At 36.9% G+C, this 24,573-nt stretch overlaps 1 protein-coding gene across 1 annotated transcript; it reads left to right on the top strand.

Moving 5' to 3' along the window:
- The first annotated feature begins 1,763 nt into the window (after nucleotides 1-1,763).
- On the top strand, nucleotides 1,764-24,357 carry LOC132552884 (ras-related and estrogen-regulated growth inhibitor-like). The gene is made up of 4 exons (XM_060217081.1): nucleotides 1,764-1,887; nucleotides 3,843-3,899; nucleotides 21,715-21,788; nucleotides 23,920-24,357. The coding sequence occupies exons 1-4, from the start codon at nucleotides 1,764-1,766 to the stop codon at nucleotides 24,355-24,357; spliced, it is 693 nt and encodes a 230-aa protein (XP_060073064.1).
- The last annotated feature ends 216 nt before the right edge of the window (nucleotides 24,358-24,573 follow it).

Here is a 24,573-nt window from a genome sequence, read left to right as displayed (position 1 = left end):
TTAAATCTGTTTATCTACGATTGTGGCAATACATTCTTCGCAATAGAAATAATATATCGTTGTAGTCAGGAACGGTATATAAAGATGAGTTTTATTCTTGATCGAGATTCTTGAAATGTTACAAACACTGTTCAGAAAAAATATTGTTTAGAAAGAATTTTTTTACAAGTCATTCAGGACCGTGTTTTACTGTTAGCACTTCGGTTCGGATAACTTGGATAAAGAGAAAATTTCAGGAAAACTACATTTACCAACGTCCAGTCGGTTAGCATAATTTCTGAGCGAGATGTTTCTAGCAAACTGAAAAAGCAGTTCCTTAATCTGGCTTTACCGACGCCCAGCAGATTTGGACCAGGCTGTCCCATTTGTTACCTCACATCAGTGTACAGTGTACTTTAGAAATAAAAGTGGAGAAACCACGTGTTTGGAATCCTAAATAATGTCAAATTTGGTATACAAGGATGTTGGGTGTTAGTAAAGTCAGATTTCATAGTACATGAAAGTGCATAATGTAATGAACCATTTTCTGTACTTTAATAAATGTAACGGCAAAGTTAACCTTAGATATGTAAATGTATGTTCACTGTATTGGAATGAATGAAAGGAAAAACTTATCGAAAGTGCATACATTCCCCCACGGGACCTGCCAGTCCCTAGTGTACACTAGATAGATGCTAAAGAAAAATGTTATCAAATTTACGTAGAATACTCGGCAGGACCAGCCGTTCCCTTTGGTATATAGTTGGATTGGAGGAAAAAAAGAGATGTTATCAAAACTGCGCACAGTACTCGGCGGGACCTCCTGTTGTATTGGAATATGATGAAATTTACAACAGTAGCGCGTACTCCACGTACTGATGACGTCATAATTAGATTCCTCATAACGTGTACCTGATTAGACATTCGTCATAACATTGTCAGATGTTACATTTAGATATAGTTCAATACGTGTGTACGTGAAGCTGTTAGATAGATAAGTCTTATAAATATAATGTACTTTCGCGTGCGCATACTCTGTATTGGTCGGTAGATCAGTCCAAACGTGTTTGTTATAGCAACCGACGAATGCAGGGTTAGAAAACGTTATTTACTCTGTTCTAACAGTAGCGTACCGACGGAAACACAAAGAGTTTGATATGGTTATATAAGAAAAGTTTTCATACATGAATCAGGAATGATTTACCTAAATTAAGTTTTTATGTACCAGATCTTCGTTTTTTATTTTGTATTTCATTACATTGGGTTTATAGATTTGTTATATAAACCTTTTAGGCTGCAGCTGACAAACGTGAACTCGGAGTGTTCCTTACCACGGAAAAATCCGACTGGTGTTGTGGCCTATCTCGAGCGCTGATAGTTAAATTTGTTCTATGATACCGCGTATCCTGCCGTAATGTATAATACCCTTCACACTTCAGAAATGCTAGTAGTCGATGACAGACGGCCAAACTAACACTACCGACCGGACTATTTTCAGTATGTATACATACAGACTACGCCAAATCGCCATCTACATATAACGCGAGTGTTTTAGCTGGATCAGATTATTTATTTTTCAAGTATTTGATATGAAACTACCGATTATCTTAATATTTTGAAATATATTTTTAAATGGATATTTCTTTTGATGATTTATTTACTAATCTGTTCCGTCAGTGATACGTTCCCGATTTCGAACTTGTCGTCTGTATTTGTGTTATGGTAAATGCTTAAGGATGAAATGAAGGAATAGATTAAGAGGTACTCATACTTAAGCCCGTGTGATGCACGATCGTGGAATTAAGGACAAGATAATGAATGGATCACGTTACCGTAGCAACGGAAGTGACAGCAAGGACACCATTTTCAAAGTGGTTTTGCTGGGATGCCCAGGTGTGGGAAAAACAGGTAAGCTAATTTCATTATCGCTTATATTAAGATATCGAGGTATAAAATGAAACACGATAGTTTTATAAAAACTTGTGTATAATAGATTAAAACATAAAAAAAAACATAGAATTATGGTTAAATGTTGCGTGCTCCAAGAGGAGGGACCAGAAAATTTAAAACACGTTAGAACATTTCTAGAATAGAGATTTCTACTCTAGCTTTTTAAAATTGTTGAAATTCTTCAGAATCAAAACAATTTGAAATGTCTAGGCAAAAACGAAACTTCTAACTATAAGTTCATTGGTGGTTTCATGTCCGAGGTATGGTTTCGGTTTACTCGCCCGTTCCATTTCACACACGATCCGAAAGCTTACACACAAAGTCAGAAATTTCACAGTGGAGACGCATTACGGTTCCTTTTTTCTTGTATCAAAGAGATCACAAGTTGACATTGTACGGCGGTTACTTCAAATGATGCGGTACCTTTTGGTTTTTAAGCACGATATGTGGTTTAAACAACAGATCGAAATGATAGACGGAGGTCTGTATACCAAAGCATGTGGATCAAACTGTATGTAGTCTCCTCCGTCAAATCAAGATTTGTGTCACGTCAAGAATTAATGCCCTAGCATCGGCATACATTGCTAAGTTATGTCGTTCGACCAATGAAAATAGCATCGTTATCGAAGAGTTTGGCTTTGGCATTACATTCCATAGTAAACTTGAAATAGTTCTTTATTTTTTTTTATTTCTAAATATTTCAATTATTCTGAAATATTCCATTTTTCCGTCGCGTGTTTTTCCTTATCACATCCTGATACATTGCTGCAATCAGTCTCGGAGCAAAATCTCGATTCTGATGGATGGGAAACAAATGCATTGTGCATAGTTGGGGTCCTAGCGGTGCCAAGACACCGTAGGATATAGACATTTACAATCTCCAAACTCTTCATTTACACAATTTATCTGACACTCTTATTCAGCAAAGGGAACACACAGGAATTCGTCTATTTCTTTATAGCGTCAGAATAGCGATTTGGGGAAAACATAATTATTTAAAGGGAGATTCCAGTCATGTCAGTCAGGAAATAGAACAATGACGAACCCGTCTTACAACCAAGTCCTTCTGTTGTCGGGGTCCTGTTGGTTTGTTACATTATTTTGGCAAGTTGAAGTGTAGGGTCGCAAAAGCAACGTTCGTAGCGAAAACAGCCGTATTTTTGACTGACACCTGACTTCTCTGTTGTTTCATTTAGAAATTATAATTTTTTCGCGATTTTGACCTGAAAATTGTAACCCCCTCTGTCCACCCCACGACAATACGGTTTTTTTATCTAATGGCAAATTTCTACACTACTGTTGGAAACACTTTGCATGAAAATCGACCTGCCTACCTTGATGATATGGTATTTTGAAGTTTCTGGTCAAACGACCCCTGTGTCTCGCGTAATGACGTGTATTATCTTCACACCCATCCAGGGAGTAACTGGTTTCATTTTTATAAAACATTTCATATTCAGTATCAAATTAAAAAAAAGTTTCCTTTTCCTTTATTGACAGCATGTTTCCTAAATGCTGAATATATCTTTTGATGTATCTACATCATTTTCAAGGCCAAATTAAATGCACAAATATTTGATAAACATCCATTTTTTTATGGAACAGTCTCAGATTTGTTTTGTTTTTTTGTTTTGTTCCTTTTTATAAAGATGTTAATGTGTTAATTTAGAGTTTCGGTAAGTAACCAATAACTGAATATGGACACCATTTCATTTTTTAAAAGAAAATCATCATTATGTAAATCATAACATGGTGTTGTTGACTCCTACATCAATAGAAAACATCCCCATTACATATTTACAAAGATCCGTTACAGACATTTTACACGGATATATAAAGCCCTGCCTACCTCAGTGTTTGTATGAACTACATGTGTGCATTATTTGATATGCGTTTTCTCTTTCTATCCCTAGCTCTAACAGTACGCTTCCTGACCAAGCGGTTCATTGGAGAGTATTGCCCTACTTTAGGTAAGTACTACTGGTTCTCTGGCTCTTGTTATAGGGATATTGTAAAGTGTCCGATGCTAGAGGTAAAAATAAACATCACTTGCATATAAAATTCTCACTACCTTGTAGTATGTCTGTTGAATTCAATGTCCCTTAATATAACTATCATAAAATCCCTGATCCGCACTTTGATAACCTGACATCATTTAGATAGGACTTGGAAGGAGAAAACGCTTGGTCTTATTCCTCTTGAAGATAAAGTTTATTTATTTATTCCTCCCTTTTAAAACTGATTTTGATTTACGGTTCCATATACTCGGTGATATTTTCATGTTGTCTTTTTCATGCGAGACACTTTGCCAGAAACAACAACTGAATGATTCAATACAATTTAATCTATCGAATTCTCATTAGCTTTGTGCCATTGTTTTGCCATATTTTGGTTCAATGAAACATTTTTGTTGACTTTGTGTTTTCCACCCAATCCCTACCAGCCTTGTGGTTTAATTCTACCTTTCCCTCCTTTTACATTTCTATGTTGTCTGTCTTTAATTAAGAATGCCAAGATGTGCTTTGTTTCTTTGCCTCTTTATCCTCTCTGCAACATCATGTGTTAACTACAATGCTAAGATTGTACTTTGCTCACGTACGCTGTCCCTCTGGATTACTTCCGAACGTAGTTATACGGTAGATTACCAACATACCACCTGAGGTTACATAGTAAAGTTTTATAAACAGACATTCACAACAAGCATCGTTTAAGCCAAACATATCAACTTCTTGTTACCTCATCAAAACCCAATCGCTTTGTATCTTTCTACAAAGCGTTAGATCTATTATGCACCTGCCTAGCTTAGGTTAAGGTTTCGCGTATCATAGCAACTGCTCTGAAAGTATGATATTTGTTGTTTATTGTTAGGAGTTTTATGTGCTTGATAATGATTTTAAACATTATTTGAGAAACTTGTACCAGTTTCCAACCATCTTTCAAACATTTGGTGTCATTCAGTTTGCGTTCTGTCTTATTCTGTTGAGACGTTTGTAAGAGGCCGTTGTGTTTATAGCTTTTGTATAATACGGGATTCAGACGTCTGTTGTGTCTTAGTAACGATATCAAGTGTTGTGAAGTTAATACTTCCGGGTTGACTTCATATAGTGTTAGTAGACATATTGACTATTCTGTGTTATCAAACGGTTAACATAATCAGCTAAAACGGCCAATTTTGGAAGAACCTGAAAGTCTGAAGAGTATATATAAATAGAATGCTTCCGCTGTTTTTATATTTCTTTTTAGCCGACGAAAGTCTCTGTCTAGGGTTTCTATCCTCAAAATGTCAATGTATGTGCTCGCCTTCCCTTGCTTTGTCATGGCACGATGTTGATGGTATTCACATTGAGAAAGAACTTTGAAAAATCCTTTGAATGATTTTACAAAATCATCCTACGAAGTAAAAATGCGTCGAAGTAAAAATAGAACATCTGATACAACACTACAACTGGGACCGAGGAGACTTCAAAACTAAAGGAAAAGCAACATCACAACTAGCCACTCCATAGAACTCTGTGCTTTAGCTGTATAATTATGTTTGAATTACCGTTAAACAAATTACCATGTGAACATTTCAGGTTTCTAAAATTGTTATAAATATTATAGTTTATGGTTTACTATTTACTTATTAAGGCACAGCAGTCATATCAACGTCTGTAAATATCGAAATAAAATGGAAATCATAAAGTTAATTATGTCGCTGTACTCAAATGAATCCTCTTCTCACCGTGATAAATAAATGGAATAAATCAAATTTGTCACCAATTATTCGGAGTACCATTTTTAAATATTGATAAAGCTCAATAATTAAAGCATGAATATCAACCACCACTCCCCCTCCTTGCCCCATCCCTTAAAAAAAAATACAAATAAACAAACAAACAAAATTGGCATGACCTTGTCTCACGCAAACCACGATAAAGTTGAACTTGGAGTGACCTTACGGAGAAGGCCAACGGTAAGTGTGGAATTATGACACATTTTAAGATACGCGTATCAGCAATACCCAGTAATCAATTAGATGAGTTTCAAAGCCGATATCACGTTTGGTATCGCTGGAATGTGTTTCAGTCCTCTCAAGGGTCAGAGCTGGACAATCCTTTCTTGTCAACAAATTGGTCTAAATTGATTTAGACGAAATAGTAAACGGACAACACAGAATGATATTTTCAGATTGTAGCAGACCATTATGTTCAGGTAGGAGAAACATTCTTTCTCCTAGCATGTTGATTTAGATTGTTAGCGTGTACTTTGCTGACGACTCTTAAGATCCTTGATATTAAATGACCTGCATTCATAACACGATATTTGCCATTGCATGGCAATGGTACGGTATACTCTTATCTAATGGTGCATAGAAACATAGTTCTTATGAATACTATCTAGAATGCCAAGACGCTTCATTGAATTTGACTTTATCCTTGTGACATTCATATACCTATGAATACCACCTGAAAGCAGTTCATTGTTAACAGTAACCTATTAAAGGACAAAGTAATGATGGCTTCTGCAGGGCTCGAGATAACCTGGGTACCAACAGTGACACCAATAGTGTGAAAAAGGATTTGTCACCGACCTCGTCCGTCATCTCATCCGACAGCATAATCAATAAGTTTAAATTGATAGGAGTGAGACAAAAATCAATCCAGGGACGAACGAACCGAGCAAAATAAAATCAAGTAACTAACTGATAAATAAATATAGATAATGATAAAGAAAAACGAGGAAAAAATGAATAAAAACAGCAACAACAACATAACAAACATCAACAAAGACCAAAATCGGAAAGCAACATGTTGGTTGCAAAAATGTTTGATGTTGTCCTTAATTTCACCTTTAAATGCTAGGTAACTTTACACGATGAACGTAGATAGGAAAATAAAAATAAAAACAGCAACGTCTGCACGGTCAGAAATCCCCACTTTTTATGATGAAATCCTCAGGATTGTGAAAAAGGAAATGTTGAGAATGACGTGATCTGATCCCAGTCTTTGTTAGGTGTTCATGTTAGATATAGAGTATAAACATGGCTATATTCCCTGTGAGATTGATTGATGGGATTCATCTCCTACCAGATATATTACGTTTTATTTAGAAGTTTGAGCTTTTAATACCCAGCATACTTTGTTAAAAGTATGGTAGTAGGTCGAGAAACGTTGTTAAACAAATACAAATATTGATTTGGTATTAACAGAGTGTGGTAGATTAGCAGCTTTGTTCAGGTAAAACATCTCGAAGCTCTAGCGACGCCATCATTGTTGACAAATGTATTAAAGCTAACGTGTTTTAGCCTTAATAACCTAGAATGGATCAATTTAAACGGGATTAAATAGAAAATCTCTAACTTCACTTCACCATGTGAAAAGTAGAACATTTTCAATTAAAATCGTCAAATGTTGCATGACCAATAGACATTCTGAAGGTGTAAAACTAAATTTGAAGCATTTTCAGTGTTTTTGAAATATATTCTGCTAAGTGTTCTGTTTAAAATAAAAGAAACCAACCATCTTTTGTAAATAAGCATTGGTATAGACATAACTTCAATTATCTGTCCGTTCGTATACGTTTGTAAATTTCTCCGTTCGTTCGTTCGTTCAAGTCCTTATAAGTCATCATCCAGATAGTTACGTATCTCATCACGTTAACATGCTATACACAAAATTTAATTGACCTTTTTCGAGGTCGAGGTCACAATATACTTATTATATAGTCCATTGTATGTATCGTGGAACCCTGCATTTCAAAGTTGTGTACTTTGTAGGTCTACTTTCGGTACGGGCGGATCTTAAAACTTGTCATGTTGATTATTTTACATATAGACATAGTTTCGTGTTTACACAAAACGTGCGTCAAAGAAGAAATGTTTAAAGGAGTTGCCATTTTAGGTTTCTCACGAACCAGCGGAGGTCACAGTGACCAAGTGTGACCATTTTCTCTAGAATATGGAACTTTTAAGTAAAATGGGAAGCTTGTCAGTTTGATTGTTTAAATATTTGATAATAGGAATACTGCTGGTCATTTTCACGGTTCTAGCTGCCAGTCTTATAATGCAAATTAAGTCTGTTTTCCTTTCTATGATTTTGTTTTAACTACGGTATCTACATGGTGTGAGATGACGTGTAACTTCATCATCTGCAATATGTAATATTTTTATGGCAATTTTCAAATAAACAAAAATGTTCTCTTAACAAATAGTTTCTTCATTATATATCAAACCTTTCATCAGTCCTGTAAAAAAAATCACCACTTTGTCGAATCGGCATATATTTCATAAAATACTGCCTTTATTGAATCAGATAAATTTACAACATTCTTCATAATATTTAACAAATCTGTCTTTATCGTGTTACGAGTGGCGAGACTTTAGACAAACTATTTAACGCTTGATAAACCAACACTGATAGAGGTGTTAGCGGCAACGTGTGGGTTTACTGAAGCGTAACCCACTCTGCCGCTGATGCTGGAATGGCAGTTACGGATCAACGCTCCCTGATCCTCATCATCAGACTCCGGTAGATCCCTTATCTCGTCAGCAGGAAGCACGTACTTGATATTTCACCCCCAACTTAGCCCCGCTGTAGATTGTCTGCCTGTGGATTAATCCCGGCTCACAAATTGGAATATTTATTTCTGTCGCTGTTTAGCCTCACAGCATAAAGTCATTCTCTAAACTGACTGGATGTGATTTTTATGATTAAAGTTTATCTGTATCTTTTTTAGAACTACATACCCAATTCCAGAGATATTCTTATCATTTTTACTATTTGGGATTTAGTTTATTTAACATTCACGACATATGCACCAGTAGATATGTTATATAGGTTCGTGTAGACCCTGTACAGAAAATAGAATCTGAAACAGGAGATAAACGGTTTGCTGCCCTTTTGGGAGTTCAGTAGAGTAATTTACCTCTTGCGAACAGTCTCAGGAAATAGATCTCACAATGATTACTACGGTTCTGATGCACAAATTCCTATATTGATTGTATAACATTTAGTTGTTGGGGCACTTGATAAGAATTTAAATTTAAAACAGAACCAATCTGTTAAGCAATGGAGGACCTGTTTCAGGGAAGTTGTTTGATTCGGTTCCTTATGTTCAGAATGCCAGCACAGAACATGTTACAGAGAAAACGATTCGGAATTCTCTCTCTCTCTCTGCGGCCAGTTGTAATGTTACACACCATGTAAGAGTGCACATGCGTAGTCGAGAGAAATATTACCTGAAAACACATCAGCATGGACCCTCAATGTGAAAATGACCATATATCGACATCAATATGGTCACAGTCATACACCATGATCGTCATTCTGGACTACAAAATATGTGAAATCCATCCATACATAGTATTTTCTTTTGTTTTTGGGTTCAATATTTTCTGTATCTAACAAAACCCATAAAATCGCCCTTGGTGTGAAAATTATTGCTTATAAAGTACTTTTTTATTCGCCAAATGTTTTTTATGATCATGATTTTCTTTTTCATCGGAGAATCATGAAAAGATAACAAAAACACCAGCATCGCCAGATGTTTTAACATACTGTGCACGTGCCGAGAGGTCTACAGGGAAGGGCCATAGGTGAGGCTAGGAGGTGTGAGGGTGTAGATCGAGAGATAGCCGGGCAAACAGGTGCTAGTGTGATTGACGATAAATGGAGGTTTCATGTCAGAAATTGGTTGTCTAAAATTCCGATTAAACTCGCTACGGGATATTGTTGCGGTTGGGTGTCTAGGACACGCCTGTGTAAATTGCCTATTAAACGATGTACCCATATTGTTTTGAACGAAAATGAATTAAATCTCAAGTTCAAGTTTCTTTTTCGTGGCATATTATGTAATCTTCAATCGATGTATGACATCCAGTATACAGTTGCCTGAGTGTCATGTGTTACATGAAGTCAACTTGATAAAAATCCACAACTTTATTAAGAGCGAAGTTGTATACCGGTAACATGTGTAAGATCACGTTTCCTTCACGTCCAAGACGGGAGGTAACAGGATTTGATCAGTCTGAGAAAAAAACTCTTCCGGAAATTAAACACATGGATCATAGGTGGTCTTCACTTTACCCTTAGCTGACCTTAGTATTAATCAAAATACCACGACAGCATTGTCGCTTTCCTGGATTTGTTTGAATAACTTTTAACTACTACTGAACAAGAACATGATTTTACACAAATGAATTTGGCGAGAATTAAAATGTCTTAATTCCTCGGAATATAACGCCAACCGACATCATGATGTCACAAACACGCAAAGCGTCAACGTCACAATCAGTGCGCAATCGGTCACTCGCTGTAACGCGCTAAATGTTATTCAGTTCTTGAAGCATTTGACCACAATTAATTGATGTTTTATTTTCTTCCGACCTATAATGCCATTGTGGCATTATCGCTCTTTACACACACTGCCTTAATCATGTTAGGATAAATTAATGTCCGAAAACATCAGATTATGGAACCGCTGGCATTTGTTCTGTATGCTAATTCTACATCCACATAAAACTTCGGTTGCTCAACCAGTTCTACATCCTGTCTTATAGCACATAGAACGCTCCTATAATTCTACTTCCGGATTCTTTTTCTAGTACTATCATGGTCTTTTTTCCGAAATAATGTCCTGGTTTTCACTTGAAGAACATGACATGATATAACTTTTAAGGTATATATTAATCTTTCTTTTTCTCATACTTTGCTCTACGTTGATTTAATTCTACATTAATATGATTCTATATCTTGTCTCCTAGCTACTTGTACTTGAGCGACCATTCATGCATTCTTCCAATGCTCATACCACATAACATAACGGTCGCTTGTCTTGACTAATTTTACATTCTGCATGCTCTTTATCGCCTTCATCTCTCGTCTAATTCTACAGCATTCCACATAGTGTCTTGATCGCTTATCTAATTCCGTACGTGTGGTATTTGTTAATATGCACCATACTGACCGCTAATCTAATTATATGTGACACCTCCATGTATTCTACATCATATCCCACAATGCCTCAATCAATCACCGATCTGATTCTACTTCGGTTCATTGGTACCTGATTATCGGCAGAACTGGAACCATTCGCTTTATGCAACGCGTCAATCGACGCAGTCGCTGTCTCTCTACGTTGTTCGATGTCCTTGCTTTATTTTGTATCATCCATGATGTTTGAAGAACTCTTTGACACTTTAAAGGTTTGGTACCAGACGCTTTTTCTACATTAAAACACAAAAAAAAGACTATTCGTTCGGTTATTGACCATGATACAGACTTCTCGTCAATGGGACACCGCCCGACACTATTATCAACCAATGATCTTTGAGCTGAGTAGTTATCTCTTCTCTTTGATAGAGTAGAACCGATAACTACACACTTATCTCAGCCTGCTGAGATGGTACCTCCTTGTCGACAAATAGAAAACATGTCAATTAACTAGAAGAGCAAGTTTATCCACCATATGTTTAACCTCTTCACTACTTAACTAAACATAATTTACAAGGCCTGTATTAAGTGTGTAATGCATTATAATCAGAGAATTATGAACACTGAGCCAGGTGCCGTTCCGTGGAGTGCGCTGTAGAAAGATTTCACGTTTCGACATTGCAGACTAATAGTTTGATGAGATTGTAATTCATTGAAACCTGCTATGAAGAGTTTACGAATTAAACTAGTGAAAAAGATGCTGGAAGATTTTGTTGCAGTTTCCGCAGCCCAGCATACATCCCTTTTTTACGAGCGACATATACTGCCTTCGCTGTAGAATTAGATGCAGGGCTTGGACTTAATATTAAGTTATCATAGTATACACAAACCACCCGTAGTTAGTATCATAATAGTCCCAGCGTGTTCCAGCCTTATCTATAATCTATGAAGAAGAACTTCAAACAACTCTGAAATTTGCCTATCAATGAAACTTGGGAGCATTTATAGTGCTGTATTTATTTAAAACGGCACGTAGAATTATCCATATTTAGTTTGAAGATTTATATCAGTTTGTAAAAATATGTATACATCAAACTTCTGTAAAACCTTGAGTGTCCCTATCGTTTGATGGAAAGGATATCTTAAGTACGGCACGTGTCAGTTTATCTTGTTAGGGAACTATTGTGTTTGAGATAACCGCCGGTGCTTAGTGAAATGAAAAAGTTATTTGAAAATTCGTTTCGCCAGTTTTGTTAAGCAATAAATTGAATAACGTTTATAATCATGTCAGGGCAGTTTTTCACTATGGGTGTTGGAAACGCTTGTCAGTCATTCAGGAGCACCTTATTTAAACAGCTCTAAGTCTAGGAGTATATTCAGTGTTGTTTTATACAGTATCATTGATCGTGGATATTTGAGAAGCAATGATTGGTATTTTTGTCCATACCATTGCGGAAGGGAGTTTCCCAAAAGACTAAGATAGGTTTTCTGCAATAATTCTGTTGTATGTAGTCCGACGGAGAACTGAAAGTGTATGTAACTAGGTGTTACCCAAGTTAACATTTTGTTCGTGATAATGAAAATTTCAGATGTAAGTCGTTTGTACAGTAGTAGAGAGAGGAACACGTGTTGCCTTTCAGTGTACCGACATCGTTTACAAACGTTGCCAGAAGATAGGTCTTGGCTTGGGTTTGATACATGGTATTGATAGAGTAAACTAATACCATCTGCTGGTGCAGACCGTCCCACACTCTGTAAACAGTACCGAGAAAGCTACCATTCACACTTTAGATGGTTGGGTAGCAAGGTGGTAAAACACTTGATATCTAAACGACCGGGGTTCGATTCCCAAAGGAACATAAAAAGGTATGGGTCACCTCCCCAACTACGTGGGTTTCCCGGGAACTTCCGTTTCCTGTTTGGCTGTTGTAAAATAAATAAAGTTTATGTACTTATTGGCACGCTATAGAGTACTGATACCTCTTCCCTGTACTGTTCGATATAACATACCTTCTGTAATGATAAACAGAACACTATTCCATACCTCGCCCTTTTCCCTTCCAACCATCCTCACTTAACCTTCCCTCGAGTACCGAGTTCTGGGTACACTTACTCAGGTTTTGACTCAGAAACAACCTTCCTACCATACATAGAACATAGTAGGCATGCATGTTTATCATACAACCAAAAAGGAGTTTTGCGGAGTACTGACACTATTAAGTAACACATTCCTGTCTATGCCGAGGAGTTCCTTTATCCAACCGCCCCTTACCTTTCACCATCCATGTCCGAATACTGAGTACCGAGTACTGAGTACCGAATACTGAGTACAGAGTATTGAGTACCGAATACTGAGTACCGAATACTGAGTACCGAGTACTGAGTACCGAATACTGAGTATCGAATACTGAGTAGCGAGTACTGAGTACCGAATACTGAGTACCGAGTACTGAGTAGCGAGTACTGAGTACCGAATACTGAGTAGCGAGTACTGAGTACCGAATACTGAGTACCGAGTACTGAGTACCAAATACTGAGTACCGAATACTGAGTACCGAGTACTGAGTTCCGGGTTCATCAACGCTATTTTTGCATGTCGGTTGTTTCTCTTCTCGCTAGTCAAAGTTTAAGATCCGCTCCACAAGGACGAGATGCTATTTACCGTCCATGTTTTAGCATTTTTAAAGAACTCATCTCCTTGAAAAACAGAATACCATTTTCTCGCTTCCCGGATGCTCGTGTTTTTGAACGTGTAACACTGTAATTAGTGAAGTCGACCCTCTCTCGCCCCACGTCCCGAGGTAGACTATGTCGACAGCTGTAGTAGTGTATAGAAGTACACAACACCACGGACACTTACGGTACTCTCGACAACCAGATCCGCCCTATATTTCTGTTTTACGAAGTTCGCTGGCCTTGGCCTCTTATCGATTATATACACTTTGGTACTTGGCTTCAATGCAAAGTACTGGCTTCTTGAACTTACAAGTCTTGGTTATTTACCAAAATGTTCAACACTGTTACAGATTTTCGAAAACAGGTGATTTGTTAGATAGAAATTTATGACGTCACCAACAGCAGTGTAAGTTTAGCGTCTTGCTTGATTGAGGGTGAATGAGTGAGAAATCGATGCTCCTGACCTTGTTAATAGAGCATCAGCTGTAAACATATCTAACAACACAAGACACAAACGGAATTATCTACAGAAACCTATTTGGAACGTTTGGCTCTTTCCAGTGGGAAATTATTCCACAATTCTTCTGACTAGTCGGAAGCAATGCGTGAAACAATGGCGCCGTTTTGATGTTATGGCGTGATAAAAAGGTTTTGCTAGAGTTAATGCCTGTTTCAGACATGCTACTTTCATTCCTTAGGAAAATGTTTTATTGTTTCAGCTGTAATTATGGTGAGCTTCTTTCAGGAGTTGAAAGTTTAATCCAAATGATCATTGAGTGGTATAGTTGAGTTCGGAACGAGTTTTAACTACCTTAGTAGTGGACGGAGATGTGTGGTGTTCACCCAGGTATATGTATGTCATCAACTGGTTATCAACACCTGCTGAAATTGATATTTGTCTTCCAATTAACATGTTTAGCAGGTACTAAAGAGTTCTCTCGATTCGTTATTTTTTGTTCGTATCAGCTGTGTTGGATTTCGCATTTGCCATGTCCTTTTGAAGAAATTCGCATAAAATATCTATGTTTTCATTAGTTTTATGACACCACCACACACCACAGTGTACCATCACTGCTAAAATCAGAACGATTATAAAACAACCTCATCAAATGAGACTTTAGCTTTCTTTACACCAGTCACTGTCGTCTGACGTAATTGCCGAAGCGCGGACAGGTAATCAAACTCACCTGTAGCCGAACGCTCTCGGCGACAACCATATTGAGAGGTGAAAATCGATTAGTTTATTTCCCAGGTGATAATTACGTCAAATGAATGTGATCTGATGTGATTTGGATTTGATGTTCTGATCGACTTTCAAATAGGAAACTTTAAATATCGTTTGTTTGATGTTACTTTGAATTCTCTATGAAGAGGAAATAAATCATCTGTCTGTCTGTCTGTCTGTCTTTTATACCTTAATCAAAGCAAACAAAACAAATTTAGACCATTTTAGAGATTGGGTTGAACTGTTGATTCGATTCCAGTTATCCAGTTATTAATGTACATGTTAATCTGGACCAAATGTCCCTAAGTACCGAATTTCACAACACGTGTCCTTCTCTCTAACCACAATGTACTGCAATGCCACACATTTCACAGCATAAATAACTGGAAGGTCCTATGTAACCCGACACCAAATTTTTACCAAACCTCTCCAGAGGCTCGGTATAACGGAGAAAAAATCTTACACTCGTTTCATCAATATGATAGTAATATAATGTGATAAAATGCGATGTCCTATCAAATCGCCTCCCATTTTTTGTTGTCCATATCAAATCGCAGCATTCAATGGCAATTTTGCCGTGCCATGTTCCGGAGAACACGTCTCTACATTTTCGAATACCGATTTTGTCTGAACGCATCCGATTATAAAAGACATAACGTTCTATATATATGTGTGTATGTGTGTGTGTTTGTGAGGGTGTGTGTGTGTGTGTATTTCCCTTCATTTCCGACACAACAACCTTCTACACTCATAACAAGAAAACGCAGACAACAAGACTGAATGAAAATGGCCACCAAAATGGTGACATTAAATTTATTACATATATCATAGAGTCAAAGCCATGACTCAAAAACACAAATGACAATAATACTCAACAAAAATTTCCAAGATACTGTAATTGCATTCTATCAAGCATAGAAGCAAATACTACTTAAAAAACAATGACAACTAGCCTAAGTGGGGTTGACAAAAAACCGCCACTAAGACACTTCTGATACTAATCAGAAACCGCCATTAAGACACTTCTGATACTAATCAGAAACCGCCATTAAGACACTTATGAAACTAATCAGAAACCGCCACTAAGACACTTCTGATACTAATCAAAAACCGCCACTAAGACACTTCTGATACTAATCAGAAACCGCCATTAAGACACTTATGAAACTAATCAGAAACCGCCATTAAGACACTTATGATACTAATCAAAAACCGCCACTAAGACACTTCTGATTCTAATCAAAAACCGCCACTAAGACACTTCTGATACTAATCAGAAACCGCCTATAAGACACTTATGAAACTAATCAGAAACCGTCATTAAGACACTTATGATACTAATCAGAAACCGCCACTAAGACACTTCTGATACTCATCAGAAACCGCCACTAAGACACTTCTGATACTAATCAGAATGTCTTCCCCACTCTTCGAATACTGATTTTGTCTGAACGCATCCGATTGTAAAAGACATAACGTTATATATATGTGTGTGTATGTGTGTGTTTTTGTGAGTGTGTGTGTGTATTTCCCTTCATTTCCGACACAACAACCTTCCGTTTCTATATATTTATATCCCATTTCCTTTGTACTTAATCCTCCCGTGTTCCGTCTGTCAACGGTTTGAAGCTGAAATCAAAACGTAAAGGTTTGAGTAAAATAGCTAATTGGATATTAAATATACAACGTACACGAAAATACCATTAAACCCGTTGCTGGCACACTGACTTGCGGAGGAGGTGTTGCCCGTGCACAAAGAGGTGAAGCCATCTCGCCCTGACATATCGGATCCGATAACAACTGTCAGCCACCATCTTCTCGCAGTTCAGTTTACTCGTTTCTACTCATTCCCTGATAATTTTGACGCTCAACAGCGCCGACATTTCCGATCGTTGTCCGTCAAAACCCGACGTTGCAGAAAAGTTTGGCACAACTTCAACATGCCAATTTCACTTTCTAAGTTTACATCAATAAGCTATATCACCGATCTGCCCCTAATAACACTCGACCTATATTTGTTATCATGTCTAAGAATTTATGTACATGCTATGATTTTCCCTTGGATGAAAGAAGCACTCGATAATGAAAGAGGTATCGGTATATACTTAGGCTAGGATTATAGTCCCTGAAACACCATTGATATAAAACATGTTCAATCGTTTTCAATCTGAAATTGAGATAAATATATTGAAAAGTAATTAAAGGAAATTTCAGTTATGTATACTTTTGGAAGAAATTTTCTAATCTATTTGCTGCATGAGCTAATAAAAGAATACTTTATCGGTAAGTTTGGCTGTTATATATAACAGATTAAATCCGTATTACATTATATGTATATCTACAAAAAATTAACTCAAAGCCATATCAAAATTGAATTAAATTCATTCCATATATTTTACAACTTATTGGACATCAATTGAAAATTAATTAATCATCATCATCATCATCATCATCATCATCATCATCGTCGTCGTCGTCGTCGTCGTCGTCGTCGTCGTCCTCGTCACATGTATATATAAATTCATGTTAACAAAAGTAGAAAGATACTTATCTTAAAATAAAAACTGTTTAGGAGACGGAGTCTTTTAATTAGATTCCAAGGTGTATTTCAGCGAGCTTCGAACTGTACGCTATGTTTATAACGTTCATATCTAAGCTATATGTAGAATTTAAACTCTGCACTATATATAGACCTTTGATATCTACGCTACATTGAGACATTTGATATCTACGCTATATTAAGACATTTGATATCTACGCTATATTAAGACCTTTAATATCTACGCTATATTGAGACATTTGATATCTACGCTATATTCAGACATTTTATATTTACGATATATTAAGACATTTGATATCTACGCTATATTAAGACCTTTGATATCTACGCTATATTAAGACATTTGATATCTACTCTATATTAAGACATTTGATATCTACGCTATATTAAGGCATTTGATATCTGCGCTATATTAAGACCTTTGATATCTACGCTATATTAAGACATTTGATATCTACTCTATATTAAGACATTTGATATCTACGCTATATTAAGACATTTTATATTTACGATATATTAAGACATTTGATATCTACGCTATATTAAGGCATTTGATATCTGCGCTATATTAAGACCTTTGATATCTACGCTATATTAAGGCATTTGATATCTGCACTATATTAAGACCTTTGATATCTACGCTATATTGAGACATTTTATATCTACGCTATATTCAGACATTTTGATATCTACGCTATATTCAGACATTTTGATATCTACGCTATATTAAGACATTTTATATTTACGATATATTAAGACGTTTGATATCTACGCTATATTAAGGCATTTGATATCTGCGCTGTATTAAGACCTTTGATATCTACGCTATATTGAGACATTTTATATCTACGCTATATTCAGACATTTTGATATCTACGCTATATTGAGACATTTGATATCTACGCTATATTAAGACATTTGATATCTGCGCTATATTAAGACTTTTGATATCTACTCTATATTAAGACATTGGATATCTACGCTTTATTAAGACATTTTATATCTACGCTGTATTAAGACATTTGATATCTACGCTATATTAAGACCTTTGATATCTACGCTATATTAAGACCTTTAATATCTACGCTATATTAAGACATTTTATATCTACGCTATATTGAGACATTTTATATCTACGCTATATTAAGACATTTTATATTTACGATATATTAAGACCTTTGATATCTACGCTATATTGAGGCATTTGATATCTACGCTATATTAAGACATTTGATATCTACGCTATATTAAGACATTTGATATCTACGCTATATTAAGACCTTTGATATCTACGCTATATTAAGACATTTGATATCTGAGCTATATTAAGACATTTGATATCTACGCTATATTAAGACCTTATATATCTACGCTATATTAAGACCTTATATATCTACGCTATATTAAGACATTTGATATCTACACTTTATGTAGTACTTAAGATATGCGCTTGATTTACAGTTTATTTATATTTACACTATATTTAGATTTAAACTCTGCACTATAGACAGAACTTTGATATTTGAAAGTTTTAAGTTTTGAAAGGATCTTATGTAAAAAGAAATAAGGAAATAATTTCATTTGAAAATTTGTCATCGACATTTCATGATATATCGAAAATAATATCAGCTTCGTTTTAGCATCATCAGTGTGAAAAAATTGTCATGGCTAGGTGATCGTTTATCATCAAATATATTAAGATATCAAAGCTATATAGCTTACATTGGACATAGTCAATGTATACGTGTTATGTTTATCATTACAAGGAAGATATATGTTGTGTAAATCTCCCAGGTGTCAAAATAATTATATACAGAATTTTCGGTCTAATTTACACTTAGCTAGTGCCAAAATCATTTACGAAGGACATAATTACACAGGCGGCATTCCTAGTCAAAGCTAATTGCTTTTTCGCGTTGCATTTTCCTAAATATCCCATCTTTTACTCCTGTTCATGATGAGGAAGCTTTTCCGTGTTAGCTGCTACACATACAATAAACATACAACACACATACTGTCTTAGTGAGCATCTTTAAGTCAGTATTGCTGCCTTGCATTACTTCTGTCGTCTCATACTAAAATGACCTCACGACACTTTCCTTATCCTGACATCTTTACGTCTTATCATGACGTCACAAAATATTTGTATCATGAAGTCACGATATATATGTATATGCTCTCACAATGAAATTCCGTTTCGGATGTTTTTTTCATGAAACGAGTCATTTATTTATATTTCAGTGAGCCTTTGACAAGTTAATGATTTTTGAAATTCTGACATTATTTCAGAAAACGTATTTTTCACATCACACTTGAAGTTCTCACGGCTCTATATTAGCTGTCTCCATTGTGACATCACAATGTAATCTGCTAATATGTGACGTCATTTCAATATATCGTGGAGTCACAAAACGAAAATATGTTTGAGTATAACCAATGAACAAAACAGCAGTCATGTGATAAATGTCTAAAATTAACGTCACGTCACATTTTTATCATTTACTCACGACCCGTTTCTGTTTTGACGTCACAACATGTATACGCTTTATCTTGGCTTTGCGACTGAAATATTTCTTATAAAGTCAGAGAAATATCAGTCTTCTCATGACGTCACATCATCAACTTATTATTATTCTGACGCCCAATTAGTGACGACAAAATTGGGTACAATAATGACGCCGTGGTTAATGAAGAGATAAGAATATCACGTGACAATGGTGACGAGGGGCGAGATCATGTAAAGGAAATAAAAAAGATCGCGGGAAGAATATGTTTCTTAGGGAAACGTTTAGTTACTTGACATCGGGTGTCAAGGTTGACATTGAAACGGGAGATAACCTCCCTATATAGGTCGTGTGATGATGGTCGTCAGGTAGACATTGAAATAGACAAGGACCGACATATATACATTGTGTAGATCACGTGATGATGGTTGTCAAGATAGACATTGAAATAGATAAGAACCGACATTAGATCACGTGATGATGGTTGTCAAGGTAGAAATCGAAATGAGCAAGAAGCTACATGTAAAGGTCTAATGAAGATGGGTTCCAGGTGACATAATGGAAGTTGTGATAGCAGTAAAACATATCGGTCCTAAGATGCCGCAATAGCATACCAACAACACAATGTTCACATTATAGAGACAATAGGAAGGAATTAGATCAAGTGATGTCGGCATGGACAATAATTCAGAGTACTGTCAGATAAATCCATATCCACTGAAAGGAAGAAAGGCTTTAATAGTGGACATAAACCTATTGAATGTAAAATACTGATACAGATAAACTAGGGACGTAAACGTTGAGGTTGTCCACTACCTCTTAGCTGTTGAAACTTTTGTCGGTTCTCTTACGATTTAGAATGAGTACTGCATTGTAAACCAAGCAAGGAACTTTGATGAAACAGAACACAAATGCCTTAAAGACCTTACACTTCAGCAGTATCGTTTGGGTAATTAATTTAATCGATCCGTTTCTAGTGAAATACTTACAACACTATTAACGCAGACCAGACATTTTTGTGCTATAACGGTAGACATAAGAACCGGAGTAGAACCTGCATTATCAAATGTGCCAGTTTATAAAGTACAGTAATGAAAAACAATACAAAAATATTTGGAGACTTTCCTAAGGAAAAAAACCTGCTAGTCGACGAATTATACCTGTTGTTGTATATCAGAGTGGGTTAATGTGACTTATACACAATTAATTTTAACATTGATGAAAGTAACCTTTGATGATAAAATTAATGATATGAAATTTTCATTAAAATATGTGCCGGTATATTGTCTTAATGGCTGTGATATTGTAATAATAGAGTAAATTGATGTCAGGTAGTCTAGAGTGGGATCTCAGACCCTTAGTCGAAACGAATAGTAATAATATATGAAATCCTATTAGTTCTGATACTCGTGTTGACGTGCCTAAGTCTCGATTTCTCGCTGGCTACGAAACAAAGGTGAAAAAAAAACACAATTTTCCCAATTTTTATTTTCTTAGTCATTTTTCCTTACATAACTATGATGCTATGGTGAGAATGATAAAAACAAAACACACACCCCACCAAGAAAAAAAAGAAATGAAAAAAATCCTTACATTGACCGTACTGGACAATATGATATCTAAAGTCCAGTTTTCTATTCTTTTTGACATTGAAAGACACTGGTAGTTTTTTTCCTGAATACATGGTCGTACAGCGTGAACAGAATCAGAAATATTTTGTAATGAACGCTTGTCTCGTCCTGTCCCCACCCCTCCTCAATATAAGTAGTCAGTGTTGTCTTTCCTTTAGTTTCGGCTTCCTTGTGTATTCTTGCTTTTCCTTTGTTCATGGATTTTTCTTGTGATAAAGAGAATAAATGTATGATTCCTTCAAATCACTTGACAAATGTTTTTCTTGATATTTTTCAGAAAGTATTTATAAATATCGGACAAATTTCGATGACGACGAAGTCAAGATGGAGATTCTCGATACTGCTGGTCAGGTGTGAAATATTGACAAATTTTAATTCTAATAAAGTTTTAAGATACTTTTTATATGAATCAGATAAAGGAAAAAATATACTTGGTTTAAGAATAGTTATTCAATAAGTTAATTTTACATATATACATCGCAAGAAGGGATCAGAAAAACAAGTACACATGTACTCATGGTAATCTGTGTCCCCGTACTCTCATACACAGACACTGGCAAACACTTCAGCACATTTATTTATTATTATCTATGTCTTCATTAAATGATATTTGAGTCGGTAAATGAAGATCCAGGGCGGGGGAGAAGAGGGAGGGGTGGGAGGCGGGGGAGAGAAGAGGGAGGGGAGATGGGGGAGAAGAGGGAGGGGAGGTGTGGGAGAAGAGGGAGGGGAAGGTGGGGGAGAAGAGGGAGGGGAAGGCGGGGGGGGGGGGGGGGAGAGGGAGGGGAAGGCGGGGGGGGGGGGGGGGGGGGAGAAGAGGGAGGGGAAGGGGGGGAGAAGAGGTAGGGGAGATGGGGGAGAAGAGGGAGGGGAGATGGGGGAGAAGAGGGAGGGGAGGTGCGGGAGAAGAGGGAGGGGATGGTGGGGGAGAAGAGGGAGGGGAGATGGGGGAGAAGAGGGAGGGGAGATGGGGAGATGGGGGAGAAGAGGGAGGAGTCGTGCGAGAGAATAGGGAGGGGGGTGGGAGAGAAGAGGGAGGGGTGGGAGGCGGGGGAGAGAAGAGGGAGGGGAGATGGGGGAGAAGAGGGAGGGGTCGTGCGGGAGAAGAGGGAGGGGGAGGTGGGGGAGAAGAGGGAGGGGTAGGTGGGGGGAAGAGGGAGGGGAGGTGGGGGAGAAGAGGGAGGGGAGATGGGGGAGAAGAGTGAGGGGTAGGTGAGGGAGAAGAGTGAGGGGAGGTGGGGGAGAAGAGGGAGTGGGAGGTGGGGGAGAAGAGGGAGGGGTCGTGCGGGAGAAGAGGGAGGGGGAGGAATTATGGAAGGATAGCTTCAATAGTTTGTTGGTATATATCTGTTATAATAGACACACAAATATATATATATACAATTATCAATATTTACTACACCATGATATGATGGAAAGGAGACCAGAAAATTTCAGAGATCAATATGACCAGATATGTTTATAAAGAAAACTTGTAATGACAGCGAAGACGCGTGCCAGACTGGATATAAGTAATCACTTTTCAGTATACAATCCACACTACCTGTTGTTACTATCCGACATAATGTGTATAACGTGTGGCTGGCACACACCCTATTATGATGGTACAGGGTAAAAAATCATTAAGATCAAAACGTTTATTTTCGGTGAAGAACTTCTGAACAGTCCTGGCAATGTTGTCTGTTTCGGTACAAGCTCTAGCATAATACATGAGAACTGTAGATACAATAAAGATATTGAAGAAGAATGAGGCAGTAGTTGGTACATTCAGGTGGATAGTGTTCAATTAATTGTTAATCAGGCTCATGTGACATTTTGTGACAAATCTGATATATGATTTTTTTTTCACAGTAATTTAATTTTTGAACTGCTACTTCATGATTAAGCAAGTTTAGTTGAGCAAAAGAATGTTTTCATAAGGGCCCAGGATTTCTCATATAGAACAGAATCTAGCTTGATAAATTTACCCTCTTTGTTTACCAACATTGAAATACGTAGGAACCATCGATTCATGGTTCTAGAATGTAGTTCTGGGTTGTAGATTAACGATATACGGAGACTGACGTTTGTTGTAATCATTCCTTTCATTTGTTCCTGTAATGTACCCATGAATGATTTTGCATACTTTCGACACCTGGTAGAAAAGAAAAACTGTTAAAAGGATTTTTAAATAGCAAAGTAGACTGCATGTGACAAGGAAAATAATTTTGCTGAACGAATCATGGCATTCAATGATATGATATTAAGCGGAAGGAATTGTACAACGATTGCAAATAATCCGCTATCAATAGTTTACATCAGTACAATGACAAAAACAGATGTTATTTCCAATGAAGAAGATTCTGAAGCAATTGTCATGGGATACTATGATTCCATTTCCAGTACAGCTGACATTAAATACTATCTTGTCTAAATATACCTTATTTTACCATGACTTGCCTTTCAACATTTATCATATAAGAGTTTCCTTCAAATGTTGTAGATGGAAGAAGGATGGAAGGACGGGTACGCATTATGGGGTGACTGTTTTGTTTTCGTGTATTCCATAACGGACAAAGACAGTTTTGATGAGATCATCAACATAAAACGCCAGGTTGAGAACGTGCGCCATTCCACCGCCATCAGCGGTATCTTGGTGGGGAACAAATCGGACTTACTTCACGATCGTCAAGTTCCGGTAAATCACGGAATGGAGTTGGCGGACGAAATTGGTTGTAAATTTTACGAGGTATCAGCCGCTGATTGGACACAGGTTTCCGTAATAACGGAAATGTTCCAGGACTTATTTCGGGAGTGCAGACGAGCTAAATCTGCTCGTGAGGGACGACAGCGGAAAGCGAGTTCATCTCTTCGATTCAAACAAGCCATACAGAAAGTTATTTCCGGGAAAGCCCCTGCTCGACGAACACTCAGTGCATGACGATGGTTAAGCAGGGATATGTTTTATTGTGATATTAATTTGATTCCATGGATTATATTCAAAATAACTCGACAATTTGGTTGATCGTTCTGCCAAAAATTACCCAACTGAAAACAATATTGATGTCTTTCAACGCATAAGCAGTTCCGCTTCCGGTTTGACAAATGTGTACCTCGCCAGATTTCTTAGGCAGTCATTTTTATTGGTAATTCTTTT

This window comes from Ylistrum balloti, unplaced genomic scaffold (genome assembly GCF_031769215.1).
Source record: "Ylistrum balloti isolate Yb309-2 unplaced genomic scaffold, AGI_CSIRO_Ybal_v1 Utg369634, whole genome shotgun sequence".
NCBI classification, from domain to species: domain Eukaryota; kingdom Metazoa; phylum Mollusca; class Bivalvia; order Pectinida; family Pectinidae; genus Ylistrum; species Ylistrum balloti.
Note: the sequence above shows the minus strand (reverse complement) of the source record. Positions and strands in the feature narration are given on the sequence as shown.

Coding starts and splice junctions, on each gene's coding strand:
- LOC132552884 (XM_060217081.1), top strand. CDS start 1,764: ATGCACGATCGTGGAATTAAGGACAAGATAATGAATGGATCACGTTAC. Junction 1,888..3,842: donor CCCAGGTGTGGGAAAAACAG/GTAAGCTAATTT, acceptor TTCTATCCCTAG/CTCTAACAGTACGCTTCCTG. Junction 3,900..21,714: donor AGAGTATTGCCCTACTTTAG/GTAAGTACTACT, acceptor GATATTTTTCAG/AAAGTATTTATAAATATCGG.